Source organism: Moschus berezovskii, chromosome 10 (assembly GCF_049115385.1).
Source record: "Moschus berezovskii isolate FMDL1 chromosome 10, NW_MosBer_1.0, whole genome shotgun sequence".
NCBI lineage: Eukaryota > Metazoa > Chordata > Mammalia > Artiodactyla > Moschidae > Moschus > Moschus berezovskii.
In genome coordinates this window covers 87,399,168-87,417,123 of record NC_142469.1, presented here as the reverse complement: position 1 = coordinate 87,417,123, position 17,956 = coordinate 87,399,168, and the positions used below count along the sequence as shown (strand labels likewise).

The following is a 17,956-nucleotide window of genomic DNA, read 5'->3' as shown; positions in this document are numbered from 1 at the left end:
GTATAGCCTCCTGAACTGTACCTGAAGAAATGTCACATGGCTAGATATTTCTTTTTTATCATGTTAAATTTGGCTCTGAACCATTGTCTTGGAGTTTTAGCAGAAAATAATTTATTCTTGATCATTATCGGAGTTTCCTTGTCACCCTTTGGAAAAGTACAAATGTCTTAGGATCCTGAAAAGAGCAAATCATCCTGGGAAACCCCTTGCCAGTGTTCACTTCCAGCCAACTGCTTGTTGTCATATCATCTGAGTACAGAATCAGGGTGCTCTTGTAGGACTGGCACCTCCTCTTTGCCTGTGTCACTTCTCCAGGCACCCTTTCCTGCCATCTTGCTGCTTTCCCTTTGCTGTAATTCTTCAGACATTCAAGACTTCAATAACCCAAAGTCAGGGCAGGGTCATTTCTGAGCCAGATTTCTAACTATAAACTTACCCTGAGGATGAGAGCCCAAAGCCTGAGTGCTTACTTGAAACAGGAAGAAAGAAAAATATAAGAGAAGAAACACATATGAAGATCTAAATAAACTATCTTGACTTAACTAACTTCCACATCTATCCACATACACAGATTATTTGCACCGTTACAGAAGCAGATGATTTCCATTAATTTACAGATTTTGAAATTCTTGATAATCATGTGCTGTGCTTAGTTGTGTCCAACTCTTTGCAACCCCATGGACTGTAGCCTGCCAGACTCCTTTGTCCATGGGGATTCTCCAGGCAAGAATACTGGAGTGGGGTGCCATGCCCTCCTCTGGAGGATCTTCCCAACCCAGGTCTTCCCCATTACAGGCGGATTCTTTACCATCTGAGCCACCAGGGAAGCCCAAGAATACTGGAGTGGGTAACCTATCCCTTCTCCAGGAGAACCTCCCTACCCAGGAATCGAACCAGGTTCCCCTCCATTGCAAGTGGATTCTTTACCAGCTGAACTACCAGGGTAGCTCATGATAATTTGTCTGTAAGAAATTTTGAGATCTTTAGAAAAATTAGAGGTATAATTTTCTGGTACATAAGAGCAATATAGGCCAGGAAATATTTCCATGTTTGGAGTTACAAAAATAGCACATTAAATTTGTAGGTATATAAGCAATAAGCCACATGTTAAGGATTCCCTGGTGGCTCAGATGGTAAAGAGTTTGCCTGAAATGTGGGAGACCCGAGTTCAACCCCTGGGGTCAGGAAAATTCCCTGGAGAAGGAAATGGCAACCCACTCCAGTATTCTTGCCTGGAAAATCCCATGGACAGAGGAGCCTGGGGGGCTACAGTACATAGGGTCGCAAAGAGTTGGACACAACTGAGCGACTTCACTTTCCTTAATTAAAAAAAAAGTAATATAAATAAAATAATAAACAACAGAGTCCCAGTTTAGAGTTGTGGTTCATATATTACATTAATAGTAAGCTAAAAACTCCTGCAAGAGGAACAGACTATTTTAGCAGGCTGGAGTTTCCTCCTGGATTCAATGAGCCTACTCTTAAAGCATTTGCTGCTATGTGACTAAAGCAGTGTCAAAGAACAAAGATAATATGGCCTTTATAGCTGAATTAGTTTCTGAATTTTTCTTTTTTATTAGCTACATATATGATGTGGAATGGGCGTCCCAGGTAGCTCAGCTGGTAAAGAATCTGCCTGTAATGCAGGCAACCCCAGTTTGATTCCTGGGTCAGGGAGTTCCCCTGGAGAGGGGATAGGCTACACACTCCAGTATTTTGGGGGCTTCCCTGGTGGCTCAGATTGTAAAGAATTCACCTGCAATGTGGAAGACCTGGGTTCAATCCCTGGTTTGGGAAGATCCCCTGGAGGAGAGCATGGCAACCCATTCCAATATTCTTGCCTGGAGAATCCCCATGAACAGAGGAGCCTGGTGGGCTACAGTCCATAGGGTCGCAAAGAGTTGGACACGACTGAGCGATTAAGCACAGCACAGCACACGATGTGCTATTTTATATATATATATATATAATTTCATAGATCCTAAGTCAGAGGTGATTGATCAGTGTTTTCATAATTTCTCACATTCTGTTTAGAAATTATATAAATCTGTAGAGAAACATGGTCTTCCCAGGTGATGTAAAGGTAAAGAACCCGCATGGAGATGTGGGTTTGAGCCCTGGGTCAGGAAGATCCCCGGGTCAGGAAGATCCCCCAGAGAAGGAAATGGCAACCCACTGCAGTATTTTCGCCTGGGAAATCCCGTGGACAGAGGAGCTTGGAGGGCTGCAATCCATGGGGTCACAAAGAGTCAAACACAACTTAGCGACTGAGCATGCACACATAGAAACACACATACACACATAATCAGGTACATGTATAATTATATGGTCAGTGCTCCTTATCTATGAGATCTGAACCTACAGATACAGAGGGCATCATACTATACCATTTATACTATATGTAAGGGACAGTTATATATAACTATCTGTGTATGGAAGATGCAAGAGTTTGGGCTTGTGCTATGTTGCTTCAGTCGTGTTTGACTCTTTGCGACCGAATGGACTCTAGCCCACCAGGCTCCTCTGTTCATGGGATCGTCCAGGCAAAAATACTGGTGTGGTTTGCCATTTCCTACTCCAGGGGATCTTCCCCACTCAGGGATCAAACCCGAGTCTGTTATGGCTTCTGCACTGGCAGGCATGTTCTTTATCACTAGCAACCTGGGAAGCCTATATCACCATCATAATACATTGTTTGTTCTTGGAACAGTGGGAGTTTCAAGGTAAATAAGAAAGGAATTTTGCTGCTCTGGAACTTTAGAAGTTGCTGTCATAAACTCTGCTGATATATGTCAGATGGATAGAAGCTAAATACTAAGATTAATGTTCCCAATAAGTAGTTAGCTAAGTATTTGTCTTGATCTTTGAATTAATTTACAGGATTGGCCCCAACATCAATTTGCGTTTGTTTTTTCTTCTGACAAGTGAGCATCCTGCCAGTTTAATCTATATCTGATTGATGACAGAAGGTCTAGGGTCCAGGGACTATGTTGATTACAATAGTTTATTCTAAAATTGCTCAGAGATGTGTGACCCAGCTTGTGTCACCCTGTTTATGTGGAACCCAAGAAGGCAGACCTAATTGGGCCAAAGGTATTAGATCCTCTCTCAGCCAGAAAAGTCTGGGATTCTCAGTCATACTTGAGTCTACACTTGAAATAATATGAGCCTAGGAGAAGGAAATGGCAACCCACTCCAGTGTTCTTGCCTGGAGAATCCCAGGGATGGGGGAGCCTGGTGGGCTTCCGTCTGTGGGGTCACACAGAGTCGGACACGACTGAAGTGACTTAGCAGCAGCAGCAGCAGACTTCCACAGGCCTAGAACACAGACAACCTGAGACTGGGCTGAAGCTGTCGGGGGTTCACATCTTCAGAAGCCAAATTGTTCCTCTTAAGTTTGAGGCAAGGAGCCGGGGGTAGAAACAATTTGTGTTACCTCAAGCTAGTTCATTTCACACTGAATTTTGGAGCAGTCATCACATTTTGGTAACCAGTTAATTGCTCTTTTTTTTTTTGGCTGTATTTTCTAGGAAACCTAACGAAGCATATGAAATCTAAAGCACACATGAAGAAATGCCTGGAGTTGGGGGTCTCAATGACATCAGTCGATGACACTGAAACCGAGGAAGCAGGTATTCATACTTTAGTTGACTGACCTCTTTACTGTGCATGCTGGAGCTTTGTGACCAAGGTGGTAAAATAAATATAGGTATTAAAAAAAAAAAAAACTGATCACATTTCATTTTACTAAATACTAACATAGAAGAGAAGTCTGATGCATTGAATTGCTTGAGACCTAGTGAGAAGAAATACATTTCAGTTTTGGCTGAAGAAGTAGAAATGCCTTACTGTGAAAATAATTTTATCATTATTAGAATAGAACCATAAAGGAAATCTGATTGCACTTAAGTTGTAATGATGATTTAAATTTTATGATGATATTTTTTGGGAAATTTGAAAAGCATTTTAATGTCTTATTTTTTTTGATCAAGAGGAAATCTAGTAGAAAAAAAATGTCCATCAATAACCTCAGTAGAAAATCTGAGGATCAGCTGGACCTCCTGACTTGTAGAGACAGGTTCTTGCTTTTCTTTTTCCTCTAATGTCATCATTAACAACATTATGTACCTACTTATTGAGGGTTTTCTATGAGTGGTGTGATGCCTGAGCTAAAAGTTCCTACTCTGGAGGCCATATTGTAGGCGGGAATGAATCCAGATAGCTATATAAAAAGATAAGAACTAATTAGTGTCACAGAGGTAACTGCTTATGTTATAGGAGTTCAGAGATGACCATCTCTAGGGGCTGGAGGATTGAGGAAAGCTTTTGCAAAGAGATGGCATCTAAATTAGCTTCTGACCTTCTTGTTTGAATCTTGATGTTCACTTTCTTTGTTCAATTGCTTCAGAAACGATGGAAGATTTGCACAAAGCAAGTGAGAAGCATAGCATGTCCAGCATTTCAACTGATCATCAGTTCTCAGATGCTGAAGAATCGGATGGTGAAGATGGAGATGATAATGACGATGATGATGAAGACGATGATGACTTTGATGACCAAGGAGATTTGACACCAAAAACAAGATCAAGAAGCACCAGTCCCCAGCCTCCTAGATTCTCCTCCTTGCCTGTGAATGTTGGCGCTGTGCCCCATGGGGTTCCTTCTGATAGCTCCCTGGGGCATTCTTCATTGATCAGCTATTTGGTTACGTTGCCAAGTATTCAGGTAACTCAGCTGATGACACCAAGTGACTCATGTGAAGATACCCAGATGACAGAATACCAGAGGTTATTCCAGAGCAAAAGTACAGACTCAGAACCGGACAAAGACAGGTTAGACATCCCCAGTTGTATGGAGGAAGACTGCATGCTGTCTTCAGAGCCGGGCTCCTCCCCACGGGACTTCTCACCCTCCAGCCGCCATTCCTCACCAGGATATGATTCTTCTCCCTGTCGAGATAATTCACCAAAGAGGTGTCTGATACCCAAAGGGGATTTGTCACCCAGAAGACATTTGTCACCTAGGAGAGATCTGTCCCCCATGCGACATCTTTCACCAAGAAAAGAAGCCGCCTTGAGAAGAGAGATGTCACAGAGAGATGTTTCACCAAGAAGGCATCTGTCCCCAAGGAGGCCAGTGTCACCTGGGAAAGAAATCATGGCCAGGAGGGACCTCTCGCCCAGAAGAGAGAGAAGATACATGACCACCATAAGAGCACCGTCTCCCAGAAGGGCTTTATACCACAACCCACCGTTGTCCATGGGGCAGTATTTGCAAGCAGAGCCAATTGTATTGGGGCCTCCTGTAAGTATCCTTAGTTTTCTCTTTCTAACATATAAGCCCAAGCTCATTGGAGCCTCTTGATGACCCACTGGTGTGAAATTTATTATGACATGGGTATCTCTCCTGGGGAGGAGTGAATTTGGTTACTGAAAATAGCAGGAAGGCATTTTTATCACATGCTATTGTCAATCACATGGCTATGGCGTTACCCCAAGTGTAGTATTGCATCAGAGAAGAGCATTTCAATCTGGTAATGACAGGTCAGACCTTTCTGAATGCTTTCTAAGCTTAACTCATTATAGGCAGGAGTTGAAACCTTGGCATGAGTGGAAAAGGTAAAAAGTCTTTGGAATGACATGACTGCCTAGAGAGATACTCTTAGGGATATTTAGGTATCATTTATCTAACTGTCAGGTGAAAATTCTGATTCAGGCATTAGCATTGACTTTCAATCAAAAAAAAAATCTAAAAAAAACTAATTACCTTGCTGATAGTGAGTGGATGTGTGAAACCAGTAAGGGACCAGGAGAGGGGAGAATGAACCCCATGATATAAATGAAAGGCATGAACATGTATGCTTTTCTTGCTGGTCCCACCACCTCCTGTTACCGAGAGCCCTTGTTCAGTGATATTGTGAGCTCACAGAGTGGGCAGTTGGAAGAGGTAAGGGAGAAAGCATCAGAGGAGATTTCTGTGGATGCCCTCATTATAGATTAAGATAACAACAGTAGCATTCACGGATGAAATGTGGGCAGTAGGGCTTAATGCTCATCCATAGAAGAGGATCAGCCCTGCCTCACTTCACCAACATGATAGATCTTGATGTCTTTCTCAACTCGTGTAAAATTTTAAAAAAAGAAAGAAACAGGCATCTAGCATACCTAGCATAGACAGATGAAGTATACCTTTAGAGTTTGGCTGCCTTAAACGTGCTTTTTGTTTCCTGGGCTCTATTCGTGGCCATTCTCTCTTTGCTCTGGATTTCCATCACGTGGATCGTCACTGCCCTTCACAGCCAAAGGAAGCACTACCAGCTATCAGCTCTGCCATCTTATCATGGCCCTAGTGGTCAGCTTCCCCTCTCTCATCATCTTTTCACCATCCTGAATTAGATGCTTAGAGTCACCTTTTTGAGCTTTAGGAAAACTCCCTGCTGCATTCTACTCCCCAGCCCCCAAGACCTCTGTTTACAAGCTGCCACCAGCATAGTCTTCAGGGTGCAATGACTGTAAAAACATGCATTGCAATCAGGACATAACTTTGCTACTGAGCTAATAAATTAGCCAGCTAGGAAAAAGAGGGGCATTTCCACAGGTTTTTGTGTCTTAGTGGTACCAAGTAGAAAGGAGGGCTCTTCTGAAGTTCATGCTATTGCAGGATAAATAGAGTGAGAAATCCTTTTCATACCAGAATACTACATCTGGGGTGGAAAATGCTTTTTCTGGTATTTATTTTTCAGTCACTAAGTCATGTCTGACTCTTTGTGACCCCATGGATTGCAGCACACCAGGCTTCCCTGTCCTTCACTATCTCCAGAGTTTGCTCAGACTCATGTCCATTGAGTCAATGATGCCATCTCATCCTCTGTCATCCCCTTCTCCTCCTGCCCTTAGCTGTTCCTAGCATCAGGGTCTTTTCCAATGAGTCAGCTCTCCAAAACAGGTGGTCAAAGGATTGGAGCTTCGGCTTCAGCATCAATCCTTCCAGGGAATATTCAGGGTTGATTTCATTGACTGGTTTGATCTCCTTGCTGTCCAAGGGAATCTCAAGAGTCTTCTCAGGCACCACAGTTCAAAAGCATCAGTTCTTTGGTGCTCAGCCTTCTTTATGGTTCACCTCTCACATCTGTACATAACTACTTGAGAAGCCATAGCTTTGACTAGATGAACCTTTGTTGGCAAAGTAATGTCTCTGCTTTTTAATAATCTGTCTAGGTTTGTCATAGCTTTTCTTCCAAGGAGCAAGCATCTTTTAATTTCATGGCTACAGTCACCATCTGCAGTGATTTTGGAGCCCACGAAAATTAAGTCGGTCACTGTTTCCATTTTTTCCGCATCTATTTGCCATGAAGTGATGGGACTGGAAGCCATGACCTTAGTTTTCTGAATGTTGAGTATTAAGCCAGCTTTTTCACTCTCCTCTTTCACTTTCATCAAGAGGCTCTTTAGTTCCTCTTTGCTTTCTGTCATTAAAGTGATGTCATGTGCATATTTGAGGGTGGTGATATTTCTTCTGGTAGTCTTGATTCCAGCCTGTGATTCATCCAGCCTGGCATTTCACCTGATGTACTCTGCATATAAGTTAAATAAGCAGAGTGATAATTACAGCCTTGTTGTACTCCTTTCCCAGTTTAAACAAGTCCATTATTCCATGTCCGGTTCTAACGGTTGCTTCTTAATCTGCATACAGATTTCTCAGGAGGCAGGTAAGGTGGCCTGATACTCCCACCTCTTGAAGAATTGTCCACAGTTTGTTGCATCCACACAGTCAAGGCTTTAGCATAGCCAATGAAGCAGAAGTAGATGTTTTTCTGGAATCCCCTTGTTTTTTCTATGATCGAACAGATGTTGGCAATTGGATCTCTGGTTAGACCCAATGGTGCTGTGGAGTGTGTGAACTGAGGCTCCCCCATTCTAATTGGCCTAGTGGGTCAAGACTGTGATATTTGGGAGATGTTAGAATATATCCAGTCATCTGTAGGCATAAAAAATAATGCTTTGGTGCCAACACAGTACTGTTATTAAAAAATAATAGCAACTCACAGTCACTTTGGGCAAAGGAAGCAAAGAAGTGGACTTAAAGACTTCATCTAATTTTTGGATCTCTGTCCAGAAAGTTGTTGTTGAAAAGAGATTGGTTTTATTAGTGACTGAATTTGTATTTTTTTTTTATTCCAGTTCACCTGGATATTTAATAAAATTGTTGAACTTTACCATTTATGAAGTCCAAGTGTTGAGCTTTTGCTCTATTACCCAGTTTAATTCTCTGTAGACAGTTCTTATCATGCTACTTTGCTCATGTGATAGGAAAGACTAGCCCTTGGAATCCTTCCTAAAGCAGGGACACTTGGTCTTAGACGCTTTCCATTTGATGCTTTAGCACTTTGTTTTTGAGAGGCAGCAGAGAATTTTTGTCTTTCTATGATGTATGGACTGGAGGAGGCAATGGCAAGCCACTCCAGTACTATTGCCTAGAAAATCCCATGGATGGAAGAGCCTGGTAGGCTGCAGTCCGTGGGGTCACTAAGGGTCAGACACGGACTGAGCGACTTCACTTTCACTTTCACACATTGGAGAAGGAAATGGCAGCCCACTCCAGTGTTCTTGCCTGGAGAATCCCAGGGACGGGGGAGCCTGGTGGACTTCTGTCTATGGGGTCACACAGAGTCCAACACGACTGAAGTGACTTAGCAGCAGCAGCATGATGTATGGTCAAGATTCTCACAGGGAGAAAGAATCAATGATCCTTTAAGGAGCACTCCTCCTGATTGCTGTAATAGATGAGTGCTTCCCTCTCTCTGAAGAATGTATGTTGTTGTTCTTCAGTCACTAAGTTGTGTGCGGCTCTCTGTGACCCCATGGATTGCAGCATGCCAGGTTCCCTGTCCTTCACTATCTCCCAGAGTTTGGTCAAACTCTTCTGTTCATTGAGCAGGTGATGCTATCCAGCCATCTCTTGTATGAACATATTAAATTGGAATAACCCTAAAGATAATTATTTTTGATGGAAATTCTGTTAGCAATACCTGTGGTTTAACACTGACCAAGCGCTCACAGGGCAGTGACTCTGGCATTGAATGGACCTCGTAGCCAAGCATGGCACACTCATTATCTGGTTCAGCCTGTAGTGGTAGGTTCCAGGGAGCAAGTTTGGAGGAGATGATATGCAGTCACTGAGATTCTAGAACCCTGCTATTTCTGCTCTAATGTCCTCTGGTTAGTTTTAATTTTAAAGTAAATGATAGGTAGGTAGATAGGTAGATGGATGGATAGATAAAGAGAAAAGGAAAGAAGGAAATAAAGAGAGGGAAGAAAGGAGGGAGGAACAAAGGATGGAAGAGGAAGAGAGAAAAGAGTCTTTTATTCATTCATTCAGTAAATATTTTTGAGGGTTTAGTCATATATGGCTCAATGATGACGACAGAAAAATTGTATGGATTCTCGCCTCATCCTTTTTAAACAAGAACTGTTCCTTTTTCATTTTTAAAATTTTGGTAGATAAATAGGAAGGAGACAAAGAAAGTGTGTCCTGGTCCTCGGTGCAGAGTGTCCATGAACACTGTCTAGTACAAGTGCCATGATTCGGTTCCATCCCTTGCTCTCTGTGTGGTCTTGAGCAAGTCACTTAACCTCTTGGTCAGTTTTTTCATCTCTTTGTGGCAGCCAGGGAAGTGGGCCAAGTAGACTTCTGTCCTTGAAAGAACTTAGCATTCAGCTGTAAGGAATGCAGTGAGCTAACAGCCTCCTGATGTTCGAACCTTCAGGATAGACCTCTGTTTTCAAGCCAAGGCCACATTTTTCCCTGCAACCTCTATCGGTGGCTGAGCCTGGATCAGTTCCAGCTGACCCCCTGGTTCCTCTCCCTGTTACCATCACATACCTTATATCCCTGCTCCCCCGTCACCAACCCCAGCTGGAACTCCTGTGCCTCTACCTCCTTCTTATCCTTTGCTTCCAGAGGACCTACTGACACTGTTGAAAAGATGAGTTGGGGTAAATATCTGGTACATAGGATACAGATAGATATACACACACATATGCATACACTTAACACAACCCACACAGGCATTCATTATTCATATTTCTGTGTCAAGATTTCTAAGATGGGAGTTTATTCATATTAAAATGGTAAGGCTCAAATTGTAAAACAAGATAAGGTTGCAAATGGAGTAAAAATTAGAGTAGAAAAATCTTTTAGAGAGTTATTTGGAGGGTGAAGAAGGGGTGAGTCTGAGGACAAAGGAATATGTGAAAGGCTTGGCAGTATTTGGAGCCATGGAAGTGGTTATATGATAGGAATTGTACACTTGCTTCTGTGGTTGTAATCATTTAATGTCTGGTCAGTAAAAGTCTGAATATAACACTTGTATTCTTAACACAAAATTCTATTGGCTTTTGAACAGATTGAATACATCCTATTTTTAGAGGACACTTCATCACTCGCTTTGTTGGACTTGAGTCAGAGATCTTATGAAATAGGACAGCTCTGTCTTTGGCTGCATCACAAACCCCCATTCTGATTAGGTGTATACTGTGGACATCACAGAATAGCAACCAAAGGCAAGATGGAAAAAGAGCCAAGCTATGTTTTATTTCAAGCTTTACATCTGTGATCACTGTGATCCAGAGAAGATTCATTTGGTTCCATTCACAGGTGGTTATTGTAGCCATTATGATCTTCCACCTTACCTAGTGTTGGATGAAGTAAACATACCTTTTTTAAACCAGAGCAAGTAAATACAAGAAGGATTTTTTGGTCATATTTAATGATTTCTTTCTTATACCATAGAATTCTCCCCTTACCTAGCTTATGAGGTCCTTATCTTATGAGGATTGATGTTTACATGATTTCTCCTGCACTTTCAGCACAAGTCATTTGTTTTTGGCTTGAATAAGGTGAAGCCTAGAACAGGGTAAGGGCCAAGAATGGTACAGAGTAGCAGAAATGGTGAATAATTTATCATTCCTACGGAGAAGGCAATGGCAAGCCACTCCAGTACTCTTGCCCAGAAAATCCCATGGACAGAGGAGCCTGGTAAGCTGTAGTCCATGGGGTCACTACAAGTCAGACATGACTGAGCGACTTCACTTTCACTTTTCACTTTCACACATTGGAGAAGGAAATGGCAACCCACTCCAGTGTTCTTGCCTGGAGAATCCCAGGGACGGGGGAGCCTGGTGGGCTGCCGTCTGTGGGGTCGCACAGAGTTGGACACGACTGAAGTGACTTAGCAGCAGCAGCAACCTGGTCTCACAATCTAATTAGAACTGGAGGGATCATTAATGGTATAGAGCACACCTTGCATTTTTGACCTGAAACATTCTTGGAATGATGGCACAGTGGTAAAGAATCTGCCTGCAATGCAGGAGACACAGGTTCAATCCTTGGGTTGGGAAGATCCTCTGGAGAAGGAAATGGCAACCCACTCTAGTATTCTTGCCTAGAGAATCCCATGGACAGAGGAGCCTAGTGGGCTACAGTCCATGGGGTTGCAGAGTCAGACATGACTGAATGACTGACCATGCATGCATTAAAAGGATGAATCTCAGTTAATTGAAGCTCTGTCATCTCATTTAAACCTGATAATCTCACAGTTAGGTTAGATTTTGCTATAGAAACAATTATACAAAATGGGTTCTCCGTTTTCAGGACTGGAACCATGAAATCTGGATTTCTGGCCCCAAACTTTAAATGTCCTAATTTATTAATTGCCAAGAAGATTTTTAAGTGGAAATAATAACATAGAAAAATTAATATGCAGTCATTTCTGGCTCCCAGCCACGTAATCGAATATGAATTATAACTATTTGAAATACTTAACATTAACTACTTTGATGCATAGTTTCCATACAAAATCTGGCCTTGAATTACGGTTTGATGGAGATGCTGGTGCTGATTTTCTGCCTCGATGCCTCCTAAGTAGAAATCTATTTCTTTAGAGCAATGTCTTGCACATTGGAGGGACCAGTTTGTGTATCACCACCATCTTGTCATCTGTTCCATAGAAGACTAAAAAAGAAAAAAAAGAGAGCTAATTTTCAAGCTTGTCACTCCATTTATATTCATCAACACTTAAGAAAAATATTAAAAATCTGCCCAGTATATAAGCATATGGTAATCGTTTAACTTTCTTTTGGATTTAAAAACTTGTTATTAGTGTTTTTTGGCTCAGTAAAGTTATTCTGGTAATTAACCATTATTTTCTTTTCATTCTGTCTTACAAAAAAAAAACAAAAACACAACCAAACAGAGCTGGACCGTGTCTCTGTACCTAGTGGAAGACACACTGCAGGTTTTATCACATTCCTGTTTAACAACAAAAGCAACTTTTCACAGACCTACCTGCTTCATTTAAGAATCCTAAAAGGCTGCAGAGCAAACCTCTTTGTCTTGAGAAATGAGAGTGATAGAAAGATTAGGGAGTCTTCACGTGTTTTGAAGGAACGAGTGAGTGAGTGAGTGAATGAAACCGCTTGACCTAAACGCGAAGCCCTAAGTGTTGTCTCTCTGCTTCCCCGATGCAGAATTTAAGAAGAGGATTACCTCAGGTTCCTTACTTCAGTCTCTATGGAGACCAAGAAGGTGCTTATGAACATCCAGGCTCCAGCCTTTTCCCTGAGGGTCCTAATGACTATGTCTTCAGTCATCTTCCACTCCACTCTCAGCAACAAGTGCGAGCTCCTATCCCCATGGTGCCAGTTGGTGGGATCCAAATGGTTCACTCCATACCGCCGGCCCTTTCCGGTTTACACCCTCCACCCACATTGCCTCTGCCAATGGAGGGCTCCGAGGAGAAGAGGGGCGCCTCAGGGGACTCTTTCGCCAAGGATCCCTACACAGTTCCGAAGCAGCACGGCAAGAGGGCCCCTTACGCTCCCCAGTCATCTGGTCCACCTAGCACGCCCTCCTCTCCGCGGCTCCTGATGAAGCAGAGCACTTCAGAAGACAGCCTGAATGCCACAGAACGGGAACAGGAGGAAAACATACAGACTTGCACAAAAGCCATCGCCTCCCTCCGCATTGCCACAGAAGAGGCCGCTCTGCTTGGGGCAGATCAGTCAGCTCGGGGGCAGGCGCCTCATCAGAAACCCTTGGAAAGTGCACAGGCTAGCATTAGACACTTTAGTGGACCTGAGCCAGGTCAGCCCTGTACCTCAGCTACCCACCCTGACTTGCATGATGGCGAAAAGGACAATTTTGGTACATCCCAGACTGCGTTCGCTCACTCCACGTTTTACAGCAAGAGTTGTCTGGATGACCAACAGTCGGGCTTTCAAGACAGCAAGGAATTACCTTCAAGCACAGAGGAAGGCAAGGAACCGGCTTCAGAAAAGAGTCAACTACATTGATCTAAGATGCATGGAGACTTTCATTTCCACATTTTCCCATTTGTTTTTGTTTTTCTAGAAATAGAGGTAATCAAGTTTATAGCATGCCTGTCCTAAGTTACTGGTAGTTTGCTATTATATATACTTTTGTTATATCAGAAGAATTAGGTAAATTAACAAGTCATCATGAGCCTGACCAAAACAAAATTTGAAATTAACCTATTGGGTCTGGTACTTTTAAAATTGTACAGATGTTTGTGCCTTTTCTTTACTTTGCTTATATTCTTATAAGCATTTTTTAGCAGTAATTTGTACATATTTTAGAATTTGTGTATCTGCTTTGTAATAAATGTAATTTCTTTCCTTTTTTGGACACTTGGATCTAAATGATGTAAAGCAAAACAGCATCAATATATATGTGAGGTTGCACTAAAACATATTTTTATATGATTAAAACTGAACAGCTTTTATGTACAGCTCTGATTCTGTAATACTAATATTTATTTACTTTGTTTCATAAATTGTACATTTTTTCTTAATGTTGTGGATTGCTTTTTCTATGTGAAGCATGGGGTTTACTGTTGCGTAACTAGAACAAAAAATGTATATTGTAAACAAGATATTTAAACTAGAGTATCTTATTCTGCACTTATGCATTAGTTTAAAAAAAAAGATAAAGGATGTATCAGTCAGTTCTTAACTCTTGTAAATTTTTTTGTCTCTTGTTTGCTGGATTGACTATAACTTAAGTGCTGATTGTGATTTTAAACTGATAGTACCGTAAAGCATTAAAGTAAACAATGTGCTATTGTGAGTTTTTTCAAAGCTTTATAAATCAGTTATAAATAATATTAAAAGTATTTGGTCTTATGTGAACATGTTGATCTATATACTCAACTAAAAATATGGGAAAACATTCCGCCCCATGTAAATATGTACAAGTGCATCACTGGTACAATTTTATGTAACTCAGTTGGACACTAGGTTGCCACAGGCCTATGCTAGGGTGTCTTTAAAAATTAAAGTGACAAAGCACATGGGACTGTGTTGAGCTTGGTTATCGGCCGGCCCGGTGGCTTGGCAGGCAGTGCTGTGCGCTGTCCATGGAGAAGACCTGGGCTTAGCAATCTCCTTGGTTCTTGCTGCATGAGATGGTGACTGGAACTAAGGCTACTACAGAGGGGTCGCGCTTGGACTGAGAGGTGGGTGTGGAAGCGGGGAAGGGCATGGAGACCTGCTCCCCAGCCTTTCCTGTCAGCCAGTCTGCACGGTAACAGGGTTGACATCAGCTCTGGGGGAAGCCACTTGACCCTACTGCAGAAGGGAAGAGTGTCAGACCCCTGGCTATCTCAGGGGGAATGGAAAAGAAGCTTACCAGGGAAAAGAACTTGTGAGAGGATGCTGTCTTTTGTATATAACATTCAGAATGGGCTTTGGTTAGCGTTGACAATGGGCAGAGCCTTTGTTTGTAGGTTCCGAAGAGTGGAAGGAAGGGAAGGGGTACAACACATGGGCACACACTCACGCGTGTGTGCACACACACACACACACAAAATCTGGGTTATCTTTGTGCTATATAGTGGATTATAATTCTGTGAAACCAAGTTTGTATATTGAATTACATTAAGGAGTGTTCTTTAAAAAGAGAAATAAATATACGATTCCATGCTTGAGGTGTCTAGTTTTTATGTGTTTTTTGACATTTTGATTTCCCAATTTTGTTGCTGGAGAAATGTTGATGCTACCAACATGCCATCTGTGCTTTTCACTCCTAGGCTCTGCCCATCCCAGGCTGCACAGAGTATGAATGCCTTGAACAAGTGAGAAGGCTGTCGTTGGCTTCAGCGTGTCACCTGATTAGAACAGAGAGTGGTCAGCACACTGTGAGTTCTAGAAATGGAGTCCTTAGAACCTGGACATGGGAATGGGTGTCTGAAAAGAGCTGTGAAGAAATCAAATCATCATTTCCCCTCTGCTTCCTTCTCAGCATGCATACATGTCTGAAATTCCACTACCCGGGAAACCTAATTTTTGCTGAAATGACTGAAGGTAAAAACCAACTGAAAATAATACACCATAAAATATCCACAAATCACAGTTCCTTTATTACAAAAGAGTAGAATCTTTTAAATAATGGAAGTAGCTCATTAAAGGTCAAAATCTATGAGTATTTCCATTCCAGAAATCTCAAATTGGTGGATTTACAACTTACCTATGATGTTTTATGAGCCATGCTGTCTCTTTAAAACTATGTTTTACAAAGGTGATTTAAAGGCCACCACGGCCAGCCCAATATCCATCTCTCACAGAGAAGAATCCTTGAAACATTTAATTGCATAGGGTGATTTGTGTGTTTTACTCCTCACTGATGTGTGTGTGTGTGTGTGTGTGTGTGATCCCAGGTCAAACTGAATGCTCTGCTTCTTCCTCTGATTCATTTCATGTATTCACTTGCTCATAAAGCAGTTTTCGAATGCCTACTATGAACTGGGTGCTATAATGCGCATTTAGGGTGGATAAGAGTATTCCTGCCATCAAGAAGACCAAATAAAAGAAATATGTGAGTAAATGTGTGCAGTATGCTATTAGTGCTAAAATAATGGTACATTTGATGTATTTTGCAATCGCAAAGGAGCAACCACCCTGCTGAGAATGGAAGGAGGGATGGAGCAGGCTTCTTTGTAGAGGTGGTCCTGGAGCATTACCAACCAGGGTTCTTGGCCTTCTTAATCAATAGAAATTGCTGAGTTCAGATAAGTCCTGACAAGGTTTCATTGAGGGTGTCTGCTGCAGCACAGGGGAATGAGAAGAACCAACAAGTGCCTTTGCTTGTCCACTTGCTGTTGGGGAGCAAGCTGGTTCCTTGTACGAGGTGAGGGTAGGTGTGGGTCCAGGGGTCGGGCTGGAGTGGTGGCTTAGTTGGTTTGCCCACCCCTTCCGTGGTCATGTGCAGAGGCTATGCCCAGTACTCTGCTTTGGCTCCCAACTCCCTGCTTTTGTCCCAGTTCTTCAGAAGTGGCCGTTGGGCTTCTTGGTCTTTTTGTACCTTGTGCTCCATAATTTGTCCCAACTGGCCGCACAGTTATTTTTAGTCCTTTACAACTTCTTTGTATTTCATTGATCAAGGAGATGTTTGTTCAGGTGCAAGCACTGGAGCAAACAATCCCAGGTCCCAGGTCTTATTCTAACAATTTATTGACTTATTCAATAGATAACCTTCATTGTGGACACTGGGACACTGTTCTATGTGCTAGGTGCATGGTACTACACAAAACACAGCAGGTCCTTGCCTTCAAGGAGTTTACATTCCAGCAGAGGTGGGGCATAAAAATACAGTGGAAAGCGGCATGTTAGATAATCGTGATCATGTTGTGTAAGACTGAATGGAGGAAAAGCTAGATGTAGCTGGCTGCCTGGGTCTATGACAGGGTGGATGTAGTTAAGCTGGAAAAGCAGGTCAAAACCCAAGATCCTAATCCACCCCAAGGAGCTCAGATCTGGCCCTGAAACCAATGAGGAGTGGAGCCAAGGGAAGACTGAAGCAAGAAAGTGGCATTGCCATTGTTAGAGTCATTGTTATTATTTAGAAAAATATCAATGTGGCAGCAAGGAGAATAATCGAGTTGAGAGGGAGTGGAGGCAGGGAGATCAATTGGGAGAATTATGAAGTCATGTTGTTGCCATGGAAATAGGGCAGCAACAATCCAAACAATGGGGTCATGGAGGTAGAAGGGACACTTAATGAAAAGGAATTGATCATAACTAGTGACTGATTCGGAGAAGGCAATGGCAAGCCACTCCAGTACTCTTGCCTAGAAAATCCTATGGATGGGGGAGCGTGGTAGGCTGCAGTCCGTGGGGTCGCTAAGAGTCGGACACGACTGAGCGCCTTCACTTTCACTTTTCACTTTCATGCATTGGAGAAGGAAATGGCAACCCACTCCAGTGTTCCTGCCTGGAGAATCCCGGGGACGGGGGAGCCTGGTGGGCTTCCGTCTATGGGGTCACACAGAGTCGGACACGACTGAAGTACTTAGCAGCAGCAGCAGCAGCAGCAGTGACTGATTCGGTGTCGGGGAGAGAGAGATGGAGGACCTAAAGATGACCAGGGCAGTGGAAAGAGGTGTCTTGTTAATCGAGAAAAAGCCTGGATTTATACTATGTTTGGAGACGCAGGTAAGGAAATGAGCTTCCCATCACAGTTCATAAGAAATGTGGTCCCAAGAAAGGCCCAAACTGGAGGCTGATTTGTCCCTTTTTGTTACTTAATGGTAGCTGAGCCCTGAACTGGATGAAATCTCTCAAGGTGTATGTGTTTGGAGAGATAGAAAAAGGAAGTTTGAGGACTCTCATAGGAGAGAAGTTAATTCATGACATGGGATGTCTTAGGGCATCAGGGCTTACTCTTCTTCAGTTCAGTTCAGTTCAGTCGTTCAGTCATGTCCGACTCTTTGCGACCCCATGAATCACAGCACGCCAGGCCTCCCTGTCCATCATCAACTCCCAGAGTTCACTCAAACTCATGTCCATCGAGTCGGTGATGCCATCCAGCCATCTCTTCCTCTGTCGTCCCCTTCTCCTCCTGCCCCCAATCCCTCCCTGCATCAGGGTCTTTTTCCAGTGAG

The 17,956-nt window shown here is 42.7% G+C and overlaps 1 protein-coding gene across 12 annotated transcripts in view; it reads left to right on the top strand.

Annotated features, from left to right (window-relative positions):
* The window catches only part of HIVEP2 (HIVEP zinc finger 2), a 218,845-nt gene extending 203,844 nt beyond the window's left edge, over window positions 1–15,001 (top strand). For all 12 annotated transcript variants that reach the window (XM_088840792.1, XM_088840794.1, XM_055433119.2 and 9 more), the window contains 3 exons: window positions 3,531–3,632; window positions 4,409–5,304; window positions 12,528–15,001. In XM_088840792.1, coding sequence (XP_088696918.1) covers window positions 3,531–3,632; window positions 4,409–5,304; window positions 12,528–13,352 — 1,823 coding nt within the window. In that variant the 3' untranslated portion in view covers window positions 13,353–15,001. The remainder of the gene's footprint in view (window positions 1–3,530; window positions 3,633–4,408; window positions 5,305–12,527) is intronic.
* The last annotated feature ends 2,955 nt before the right edge of the window (window positions 15,002–17,956 follow it).